The sequence below is a fragment of the Arachis stenosperma genome, chromosome 7 (assembly GCF_014773155.1).
Source record: "Arachis stenosperma cultivar V10309 chromosome 7, arast.V10309.gnm1.PFL2, whole genome shotgun sequence".
Classification (NCBI taxonomy): Eukaryota; Viridiplantae; Streptophyta; class Magnoliopsida; order Fabales; family Fabaceae; genus Arachis; species Arachis stenosperma.
The window spans coordinates 10363822-10376066 of NC_080383.1; the positions used below are offsets into that span (position 1 = coordinate 10363822).

General features: G+C 31.9%; 3 protein-coding genes across 4 annotated transcripts; 1 reads left to right on the forward strand and 2 right to left on the reverse strand.

Annotated features, from left to right (window-relative positions):
* Positions 1–38: 38 nt before the first annotated feature.
* Positions 39–1130, reverse strand: LOC130939379 (uncharacterized). The gene has a single exon (XM_057867489.1). It carries the CDS (start codon positions 1128–1130, stop codon positions 39–41), a length of 1092 nt encoding a protein of 363 aa, XP_057723472.1.
* Positions 1131–3235: 2105 nt separating this feature from the next.
* Positions 3236–5225, forward strand: LOC130941584 (arogenate dehydrogenase 1, chloroplastic-like). Its single transcript, XM_057870143.1, has 7 exons — positions 3236–3484; positions 3555–3726; positions 3806–3961; positions 4180–4262; positions 4343–4412; positions 4502–4576; positions 4698–5225. The coding sequence occupies exons 1-7, from the start codon at positions 3321–3323 to the stop codon at positions 4785–4787; spliced, it is 810 nt and encodes a 269-aa protein (XP_057726126.1). The 5' UTR covers positions 3236–3320; the 3' UTR covers positions 4788–5225.
* A 1854-nt stretch (positions 5226–7079) lies between these two features.
* Positions 7080–11705, reverse strand: LOC130940282 (uncharacterized). Of its 2 annotated transcripts, none has more exons than XM_057868384.1 (9): positions 11493–11705; positions 10760–10960; positions 10317–10384; positions 9813–9866; positions 9063–9341; positions 8900–8962; positions 8393–8461; positions 8244–8289; positions 7080–7505 (listed from the first exon to the last, which is right to left on the reverse strand). In XM_057868384.1, exons 2-9 carry the CDS (start codon positions 10953–10955, stop codon positions 7444–7446), a joined length of 837 nt encoding a protein of 278 aa, XP_057724367.1. In that variant the 5' UTR covers positions 10956–10960; positions 11493–11705; the 3' UTR covers positions 7080–7443. The 2 variants fall into 2 exon arrangements, with proteins under 2 accessions (XP_057724367.1, XP_057724368.1); XM_057868385.1 differs by having other exon boundaries at positions 7084–7505; positions 9075–9341.
* Positions 11706–12245: the final 540 nt, after the last annotated feature.

Sequence of the window (12245 nt, forward strand, 5' to 3'; positions counted from 1 at the left end):
AAACAGTAAAGTACCCCTAGTCATCTTTGGCATTGCCATCAACAACCAGGAGGTTCACCACCAAGCCACTCGTCGGAGAGCATAAAGGATCTGTTTATTATTTCCATCACCCCTGAGCCTTTATTATTGAAGACTCTACCATTCCTTTCTATCCAAATTGCCCAGATAACAGCGAAAAACCCAATCAACCACCGCCTCCGCTCATTCTTTCTTTGTGAAGCATTCGACCAGCTCTCAAAATGTAGCTTTATTGTACCCGGCATAGCCCATATCCTTCCAAGAGCGAATAGCCATGCACACCACACCTGCCAAGTGATCTCACAACCAATAAATAGATGACAAGCAGATTCAACAGACTTACAACATAAAACACACATATTATCATGCTGGTCAATGACTCCTAATTTGCATAGCCTCTCCTTAGTATTCACCCTTTCAACCAAAACAAACCATGAAAATAACTCAACCCTTGGCGGAGCAAAACCCCTCCAAAGAGCGCTAGTGAAGCTATAGCTCGTAATTTCCTCCGGGAGTGCTGCTTCCTGCATTACCTGCACAAAGGAATTAGTAGTAAAAATACCAGTTTTATCATATTTCCAAACCACCCTGTCCTCCCTCTCAGTTGTTATTCTAACTGACTGCAAGACCTCATGGAGTTGGTGTAAAAGATCCAGCTCCCACTGAAATAATTCTCTCCTCCACTGGAAACTCCAGATCCATTCTAACCCATCCCAAAACCCGCACTCTCCTATAACAGATCCTGTGAGGTTTGAGACCGAGAAAAGTCTTGGGAACATCTCTTTCAACCTTCCACCAGGCAACCAGATATCCTCCCAGAACTTGATTGTTCTGCCATTTCCTACATCCATAGATAATCCTCTGATCATCTTTTCTCTGATATGTAGCTCCCTGATCTGGAGCTGATAGATATCTCTCCAAGAGCCCCCTCTTGAAGGAATAGGCTGACCACACAGCATTACAGAGGGATTCATGCTGTTACAAGAGTAAACTACTCTCTTCCATAAGGGGCAATCCTCTTTCGAAAACCTCCACCACCACTTGAATAAAAGGGCTGTATTCCTAACCACTGCATCTCCCACTCCTAACCCACCCGCCTTTCTAGGAGCCATCACTATCTCCCATCTCACTAGTGGCATCCCTAACTTCCCATCCTCCTTACTCCACAAGAACCGTCTTTGCAGTGAGATCAACTTTTCTGCTACTGAATAAAAATAAAAGGCGTGTTGGATCATGGGTGAATGAGGGAAGATAAAAGTAGCAATTGAGTAAATTATAATTTTTAATTATAAAAATTAAAAGTTAATATTTATATCAAAAAATGATATATTTCACTAATTTAATATACAATTAAAATTTAAATAAAAATAAATTTTTGAGACATATATTAATATATTTTTTCTAAATTTAAAAAATAATTTAAAATATACTTTTATTCATCCATTATTATATATATAAAACAAAATTTAAATTTTTAACATTTATTTAAACAAACAAATAAATTGACCATTCAATCGTCAAGCTGGATATTTAAGCGTAACTTTAATAGCAGAATAATTGAGCGTGTGATATGACTGAGGGTTACGTGTAGCCTAAGGGGAAAAGATATTGGGATTGGAGAAAGTAACGACTAATGAGGCAGCCACTGTTTTTGGACTCACACACTATGGGCCCTTTTGGTAACCGTTGTGGTCTGCCAAACCATGCGCGCTTATCTTCGCTCCATCATCCATAATGCACACTATGTTACACGTCATTTCTTGTCTCATTCTTTTTTACTCTCACCTTTGTCGGTGATTAAACTATAAATAAATATCTCTAACTTTTGGAAGCCTTCCACCTAAAGTTAAGCTGACAGTGTCCCCATGCAGATTCTTTGCATTTCGATTTCAATTTTTACTATGCTTTACAAATAAATCTTGTTAAATGTCAGAAATTATTTTTAATATAAAAAAATAGTATTTTAATTGAATATTAATATTTAAAATATATTATAATATTACAAAAATTATTTAATATATAACACGTTTTTTACGTATTGGTTAAGATATTATTACGTGTTTAATACGTCTTTAGCGTATTGATTAAAATATTGTCACGTGTTCAATACGTTTCTTACGTGTTGATTTTTTATCTAAAAAATTCATTCATCTGTAATTACACTAAATACTCATATTTTTAACAAAAATATCAATATTTTTTTCATATAAAATAAATTAACCGTTAAATGTATACAATAAAATATATATTAAAAATAAATAAAATTATTTGTATATATTATAAATATTCAGTAATTAATTTTAATAGTTAATTTTAATAGATAATTAGTATTTTTATTAATAAATTCCAGACTTTTATACAAATATAGTAATTGTGTATAAGATAAGATAATTGAGAAAGCCTAAAACCATAATCATTAGAAAAATATATTATCATGCTCTTCCAAAATGTTATTCTGCAAAGTCACTATGAGGGGTAAATCATCCATGTTAGATCTCTTCGTTTCTTATTTCCACATCTAAATAGTATTAGATGCAATGCAAACGGAGTTACTATACAACAAATGCACCAAAAAATTCATCTTTTCTTTTGATTAAGTATTAAGAATTATATGTACTTTTCATATAACTCAAATATATATTTTATATTTTATTATATGTTATATAGGAATAGTTAATTCGTGATTAATTTTTTTATATATATAAGATAATCGTAAATACTTTTTGTATATATAGTTAATTTATAATTTGATAAAAACAATTTAAAATTATGCGAACGACAATAAGTTTATAAAAATTTGAAAATATGATAAAAAATAATAAAAAAATTATATTTTTGATAAATGATGAACGACTTTAAAAAATAACTTGTATATTTAATTCTAATTTTTATAAGAATATAAAGATAATTATTTAAAAGATACAACAAAAAAAATCAATTTCTAATCTTTTTATTTTTTTTTTTAAAAATCGGTCATTAACAAAAAGAATAGGAAAAAAAATACCAAACATAACACCAAATTTTTACAATATACATCCAAGATCAAGTTACTTTTGTTATTTTTTTAATTTTTCGAAATTATAATAAGGACATATCACTCTGTCATGAAGGCAAAACTGAAGTGCTAAAAGGCAAGCGTTGAGTGTTAGAGAAGGAAATAGAAAAAACAAAAGTACAGTGTATCCTAAACGTATAACAAATTGACACGTGTTGAGTTGCCTGGTCCTTCAGCATAATCTTAACCTTAGCCATCACAAACTGGATTTGGTTGTGCAGAGTGCACTCCCATCTTCCAATCAAACATGTCTTCATCATCATCATCATCTCTGAAAATTGGCATCATTGGGTTCGGCACCTTTGGCCAGTTTCTGGCAAAGACTATGATCAAACAAGGCCACACTCTTACAGCTACTTCAAGAACTGATTACTCCCAACACTCCCTCCAACTTGGCATCCAATTCTTCAGGTAAGGAACAACGACTTCCACTCTTCTCAATGAAGTTTCATTGATTTATTCATGTTAAGGAAACTTGCAGGGATGTGAATGAATTCCTTGAGGCTGATAATGATGTCATACTCATATGCACATCCATTATTTCTTTATCTGGGGTTCTTGATTCTATGCCAATTTCTTCTCTGAAGCGATCATCAACACTCTTTGTTGATGTTCTTTCAGTCAAAGAGCACCCAAGAGAACTTCTTCTGCGGGTAAATACATGCATTGGTTCTTAGTTAAGTTGGATAATTTGGACCATTGGTTTTTTTATTCCTCTAGTATTGTTGATAGAAATTGCCAGAGGAATCAGACATTCTCTGCACTCATCCCATGTTTGGCCCAGAAAGTGGTAAGAATGGGTGGAAGGATCTCACTTTCATGTACGATAAAGTTCGAATTCGAGATGAAGTTATCTGCTCTAATTTCCTCAACATTTTTGCAACCGAGGTAGTCAATGCTCTTAATTAACTTTGACAATTTTGATCTGTAAGTGCTGTGAGACTTTACTAAGAATAAATTTTTCTGGAGTCAAAAGAAATGAAGAACGAAACAACTATCTAAATCGATTTAGTTTCGAACAAAAGAATCTTCAGATCCTGCACAAGAACATGACACAAGTATAGGGTGATGTAATAATCCATTTGAAATTGTTATTTGTTGAACAGGGTTGCAGGATGATACAAATGACATGTGAAGAACATGATAGACTTGCTGCTAAGAGCCAATTTATCACACACACTATAGGAAGGTATGCAGATTTCTATACATTTAATTTAATCATTAAAGATATGCTCAGTAGATACAACTTTAGGATTTTTTTTTTACCAGGACATTGGCAGAAATGGATGCTAAATTCACACCGATTGATACAAAGGGCTTTCAGACACTTGTTCAATTGGTACACTTTTAATTATACACTTTCCAAACCTAGTCATGAAACAATCTTATATAATAAATTGACACTTGACAATGACAACTTAATTGCAGAAGGAAAGCACCGTGAGAGATAGTTTTGATCTGTATAGTGGATTATTCTTGCATAACAGATTTGCTAGACAAGAGGTATGGATCTCAAAACTTTTCAAGTAAGCTGTATTAGAGAGGAAAGAAATAATTAATAATCATTCATTCTATCAAGCAATAAACCACATAAATAAACTCATCCATCATGCCAATTATGCAGCTGGAAAACCTAGAACATGCCCTACACAAAGTGAAAGAGATGCTGGTTCAAAGGATGAGTGATGTGCTGGGTTCAAAGAAGACTGCATAATTCTTTAGTGAATTTTATGTAGGTTATAATAATCTCTTTATACCAAGGGTGTAAAATAGTGATTTTCCCCATTGGTTAATGGGGCTCATTAAGATTTCATAAGCTCTTAACTTTTATGGGTATTCATTTCTTGGACACTAAAATGCCTTCTTTAGTGGTGGAGGTCAATCAATTTCATTTATAGTAGGGCAATTTACTCAAATAAATAAAGTTGTGAAACTTTTACCCAAATACATAAAATAGAAACATGTTACGTGCATGTACATTTTCACCTTTTTATGTAATCTGTGGGAAGCAACCACAGTTTCTCATTTTTACATAAACCGTGGCTGATAGGGACGGATTATGAATGGTGGGTGTTGTGTGTAAACCGTGGTAAGCCGCAACGAATTACAAAGGGAGAAAACAAGGCATAAACCGTGGCTGGCTCCCACGGTTTATGAAGAGGGTGCAGTAAAGATAAACTACTCTAACTTTCCACAGTTTACGTGTTAGGGGCTATAAATACATAATCCGCTGAATCTCCAATAATAATTATTGATATTCATCCAATATGTTTTGTTTTTTTGTGTATCTTATTAAAAAATAAAAAATTTTACTCCAATCACAGTTAGACATACTGAAATATTATCACGTATCAGTGTGTTCAATTTTATTTTTAATATGAATTTTTAAAATGAATTTAGAAATAATATATATTATTATTTATTAAAATAAAAAATATTTTAAATACTTTGTATAATTAAAAGAAGATATTAAAAATAGTTAAAAAATTATTTTATATTTTAATATGAATAAAATATTAAAATATCATTGTAATTTATCTAAAAAATATTTTATATTTTATATATATACGTATCTCTGTGTCTTATAAGATTTTAAAATTCGTGTGTCTACATATCTCATGTCACCAGTGTCCGTCTACATCATAGATAATTACTCCTTAAATACTATAAATAAAAGGCTAAATGTGTCCCAATAAATAGGGATGAAAACAGGTCAAGCCAAGTGAGACTTTTTATTCAACCTGACCTAATCTAGAATTTGTTAAAAGGCCTAATAAATTTTTTTTACCAAAATAAAAATATTATTTTTAAAAAATTAATTTTTAATAAAAATATTTATATATAATATCTCATATTTAATATTTATAAAAAATTTAAACTTTTAAAATATTTAAAATATACAAAAATATTTATAATTAAATATAATAAATTTAAAATAAGTTATTTTTATTGATAGCAGCTTATAAATAAGTTATTTTGTATTTAGATTTTTAGTTATAAAAATACTTATTTTAAAGTTGTAGCGTTTGGATAAATAAGTCAAAAAATACAATTTTTTTCACAAGAAATGGATAATAACAAATACTTTTTAATATTGAATGTTGATTTTCTATAACCTAATCACTAAGATTACAATTATTTAGGCAATTAATTCTTTGTTTGCTCTCTTGTTAGTTTCATTTTTTAGGTAGAAACCGGTTCTTCTACTTCATCTTCACCCATAACAGTTTTCTTGTATGTGGTAAATAGTAATAAAATTTTAATTCACAATAATCTTGATGGCAATGCCAAAGAAATTATTGTGTAGTTAGTGTTTGCTGTTTTATTGTGTATGATATGGTAGATACAAATAAAAAATAAATGTGAAATGTGTGTCAATGTATATTTTGTTGTTTCTTTTTATTTTTTTTACTTCTATTAAAATTTCTTCCTCTTTTATTGGGGTCAAGAACTTGCTATAACTAACTATAAAAATAATAGCAGCTCTATAAAAATAAAATCACATAGAAAAAAATAAAATTAAAACTGAGATTTTATACTGCACACAATGTTAAATACAAATTTAATAATAAAAATAGAGTAGTAAAAAAAACTGGAAGGAATATATGCAATAGGTGGTTCAGATGGAACATTATTTTAAAATGGTGGTGGAAGGTCAATATTTTCAACAGATAAATCATTACGTGAAAATGATGGTGGAAGGTCACATTACGTGAAAATGATGGAAGGCCAATACTTCATAAACTGTTGTAGCCCACAACGTTTTATCATCACCTCGCAGCCTTAGTAAACCGTGGTGGCTTGCCACGGTTTACACACAACACCTACCATTCATAATCCGTCCCTGTCAGCCATGGTTTATCAGCCATGGTTTATGTAAAAATGTGAAACCGTAGTTGCTTCCCACGAATTACATAGAAAAGTGAAAATGCACATGCACGTAACATATTTCTGTTTTGTGTATTTGGGTAAAGGTTTCACCAATTTTATTTATTTGGGTAAATTGCCCTTTATAGTATAATAATTTGTTCACAATCATCCCGCTGTATTAAGAACTATATATGGACACAGTGGATGTGATCAGTAGGTTATTTTATGTGTTGTGATATCATTCAGCAAAAGGAAATGTTTGCACATTGTTGCAATGCTGGTTCAAATATATCTAAGCAAGCTAAGCACTATAGAACTAGAAGTTGCCTTGTAATATCTATTTTTTCTACAACTCATGCAAATTCTTATAAAGGACTCCTTGCCAATATAGCGGTACCATTCATTATTTCTTGACTTATTTGCGGCCGAAAAGAAAGAATAACGAGACTACAAATGAATTCGTCATATCAGCTGCTCAAGAAATGATGCCACATGACTCATCACTTGATATTCTGGAATGAAGGCAAGACAGCCATAAGAGGATCTCCATAACCAACAGCCTCTGTAAATCATAAACAGAAAAACAATAAGAATTCACAGTCATGAATATCAAACTGCACCTTAGTCTTGGTGGTTGTAAGTTGCAAGTTGCAACTAGGCACTAGGCAGGATGCAGGAAATCATGAATAACAATCAAAAGGACATTGGAGAGGTAGATCATAAGCATTAAGTTAGTCAATAACCCATGAAATCATTCGTACCCCCAGCAGTAGACTTTTATGGTAATTTACTAATTTATAATGAACCATGTTAATCTTGATTATCCCATAGCTTATATCATTTAAAAAGTACAAGCGAAAGAACAGGCACATAGTTTGTAAAGTGTGTTTAGTTTCACTAATGTCTTCGATGTAGAAGAATTCAAGATCTTCATGGATATGATGTGATTTGTCAGTTAACACGTGGAAAGATTTTAGGCTAGTACCAACCATAAATTCTTCAATATCTTAAATAGTCATTTTTAAAGTTAGGCTAGTACCAACCATATCCATCCAAGTTACTAGAATATCTTACAAAGGTGGGAAAAGGCCGAGTACTAAGTATCGCATAAGATGGTAGAATTCAGTGTAGAAAAACAAGTTTAGGACCCTTTTTCTCCAGTCTTGATCTATGGATTTTGTCATCTTTACTTACTCGAAGGAAACTTAAAGGTGTCTTTATTTCAAATCTAGCTGAATCGCATTTCTACTACTACTATCTCAAAAGTCATATATTATAACTTAATTCCAGTGGACACTACCTCCATCCTGAAAGAGTAGCTTGAACACCTCTCCAGACACATCTGACTGCAACATTTAAATTTAACCCAAAAAAAAAGATAAAAAAAAGGGTCAGTAGGAAGTAGACATTTCAGAATTATTCACGATTAAAGAGGCTAAGAAAAATCACCTTAACAGGAAGTGAAGTGCCAAACTGATCCAGATACCCTATTACTTGGCCTTCTTTGATGTAATCACCCTGTATATTTCAAAATTAAAAGGCAAAACAGAAGGAAAAGAGAAGATATTGCAGAAATGATAGTGCTGAATCAGGAACATGGTGATGAAAGTGATTTGTAATCGGTCAAATGAACTTTAGACCCACAAAAATCATGACTATGCAACTATATGATAGCATATATATAATTAACTTAGTAGAAAATATAACTCAATTATATTTGTATTCCCAGGATAAATATATCATTTATATCTTTCATTCATAAGTTTGTATGGAAAGAAAGGCCAATTTGTTAGAACATACTACAAATTTTCCAAATTATGGATCAACTTAGAGAGCCTAAGATACATTTCATTGATGTAGTTTCCACAAACAAAATCATCAGTCATAAACTCATAATTGGTTGATCACTTAGAAACAGAATGGTGGAGGGTGGAGAAAGCAGCATGCTAAATGTACCTCTTTGCAGATAGGAGGCTGCTTCTTCCCTTTCACTGTCCTACCTCTTCGGAATGAACCAACCTGACAAAAGAGACAGAAAAATGAAAATAAAAATCCACTCAAACTCTATAAGGCTTAAGTAGACAAAATAAACCAGTAAAAGCAGAGTTCAGCGGAAAACATTTAGAGATACCGTCGGGGATGACACAAGGACATAAGTATTGGGACCAGAAGCATCCAGTGCTGCTAACTTTGATGACTTCACGGTGGCATCATTCAGAAATGGATTGGTCTTCGCTGGAGATGATTTTGGTGGTTGTGGTGATGGTGCTGGTGTAGCAGGTGCTGATTCCACCATAGGTTTACTCGGAACATGTGGTGCTGTAGTTGGTGAAATGTTGGATAAAGGAGCTTTGACTACTCCAATGTTGCGTTTCATATGCATCTCAAACTCTCCAACCTATCAAAATAAAAGTCAACTAAGGTCATAAACAAACCGATACAGAACTCTCTTCCATGTAAAGGAAAAATGCGTTATATATTCAGATAGGATTTTAGTCTCAAAAAACATCACTACCTCACGTCTGAAAAAAAAAATTGTGCTGAAATGGACAAAAGCTCCATTATCCAATAATTTGCCAAATGATATGTTGAGTAAATCAAATTTATTGCATTCATCAAAAAGCTTCATGACACGCAGCATATTAGAGGACTATATTCATATGGCCAACATCATTTTTGACATGCTGCATTATATTATATATTTCAATAGAAAATCCCAAATAGTTTCATACCAAACAATTAGACACAGTAAAAGGGAAAGCAGAAAACCATAGCTATAGCCTAGGATACAGTCTGACATTCATTTCATTTATACTGAAAGTGATTTCAAATTTTACAATAGCAGAAAACAAGAGACGAGAAAGGTCACCTTTACTTTCAATTCAGCAATCTGAGTCTCATCACATACCTCTGTGACCAAAGCCTGATCATAACCAAATGAGACATATTCCATGTCAGGGAAGGAAGAGTTACAAAGATAATGATAGATTGTGAATACAATTGTTGTCAAACCTAAGCTCTGTCGTATGTCCAAAAGACATCTCATGCAACATATAACTTTGTATCATAGGATAATGAAGAAAAAAATGTTGATGCCCAGTCATGTTTGTGGTTCAGATTTCAGAGTACTTCTAGCGGATTTTCAGAGGTTTAGAACCATACTGGGACATGGCTATTTCATAAACACAATTCTGTAGATTGGACAAAAGTCATCAATCGCAAGGAAAAAGTATCTTATCCTATGTCCTGCTAAAAGCTTACATAAAGCTTTTTTATTTGTGGCCACATTATTGCTGATTACCATCAAGCATATAATTATCAAGAATCAGAGAAATGAAATGTCAAGAAAATTAAAGGATGGATGGCTGTAGACCTCAAATCCATAAGGAAAACTTGCAGCTTGTGAAGGATTTTTCTCCATAGGAAAGCTTTGCAAAGAGGCTGCATCGTCATAGCATGATTATCAGGCTTTTAAAAGAAAGAATGTCAAGAAGCAAACTACTTTAACTGCCAACTTTTTCAGAGTATAAAAGAGTTAAAACATGTAACTTCCAAGAACTAATTCTCGGTTAGAACATTAACCTTCAGCAGTAACATACCGTACTTTGCATTGATATATTTGTGAACTTTCAATTTCAATAACGATAGTAATGGAACAATTCCTTCATCTATTTTTTTTTCAATACAAATATAAAACTGTAGAACTTATAGAATTGATAAAATAACTTCTATAAAAGTTTGAAATCTTCAACCAACAACCATGAAGAACAAAGACAAGTACATGATGCGTTTACATACAAAAAAAAAATAACCCACCATCAGACTTGGAGAGGCTGACGGGTTCAGCTGTTTTCTGACATGATACTTGTGTTCGCTTCCACTTGGCGGAACGAGAATCCATGTGCTTCTCACCCATGGTTAAGCTCTGAATCAAAAGCCTACTTTCGGAGCTCCTTCCAGCATTGTGGATGGTAAAACCAGAATTCTGAAGTGAGGGCTGAATATGGGACATGGTGCCTATGGGAGCCAAAGTTAAAATATAATGATTAAAGTATCTAATTGCAATTCTTTCCATTCCGATCATTACGTACGCATTGATAGTAAGAAATAGATGTATGCATACATAATATGGAAACAACACCACCTAAAGTGATGGTAACTTAACAAACAAACATAAAAGGTTAAATTCGCAAAATTATACATTGTAATCAGCCAAATCTAAAGCAATGGACCACTAAAGAAAGCTAAACCAATTACAAAACTAATTAACCCTGAAATGAAAAAAAAAACATTACTACTATATTAATCCAACAGAACCTGAGTCCAGAACTTAATCCAAAATCAATAATACATTAAGTTCATACACGATTCGATTCCGATCAAGTATATATTAACAATTTTCACTTTGTTTTTCCCTAAAAAAATCAAAGATGAAATGCTATAACAGCGAGATTAAAGATCACAAAGAAAACAGAAGCGCTGCTGGCAAAAAAAGAATCAAAATATGAAACACATTCAGAGAGAGAGAGAAGAGAGTGAAAATTAATACCGAATGTGAGAGAGAATGGAGCGAAGGAATTGAGATTTTGCAGAAAAAAATGCAGCGAGCGATGAAATGGTTAAGAGTGTTAATAACGATTTAAACGTCTTTCTTTCTTATTGCCGTGGGCTTCGATATCTTCGCCTTCTCTCATCCCATTCTCCGTTACACTTCGCACTCCCTCCATTTTTCTTGTTGTTGTTGCTAACGTGCGCCCTCTTGCGTGGACTTGCCCCCATGGTGCATGCATGCTCCTCTTAAATTATTTCTTTTCTTGGTGAAACTCAAATATGTTAGTTAAATTAATGATTAATCATGGACATAAAATAATATGCAGACTCATATTCAATTATTTTTGTATAAGTTGGATAGTTGAAATTTATTAAATAATAATTTAATTGAATATATTAAATTATTTAACGATTTCTTATAATTACATGTAATTTTTTACAAAAAAAAAAATTATTGGTGACTTAAATGTATTTTTATGTGAAAAGTTAATACTATTAGATAATTTTATACATTTAACTAAACAATTTAATATAACATATATTTATGATTTAATTATTATTTTCATACAAAGACATTTTTGAATTATTTTGTATATCTCAAAATTTTAACATGTTCTCAATTATTTGGTAGAATAAAAATATTAGTTTGTACTTTAATATCTATAGAATATAAAAATGTATGTTATTGTAATTTATCTAAAAAATATTTTATATTATATATATATATTTATATTATTTCTGTCTTTTATAA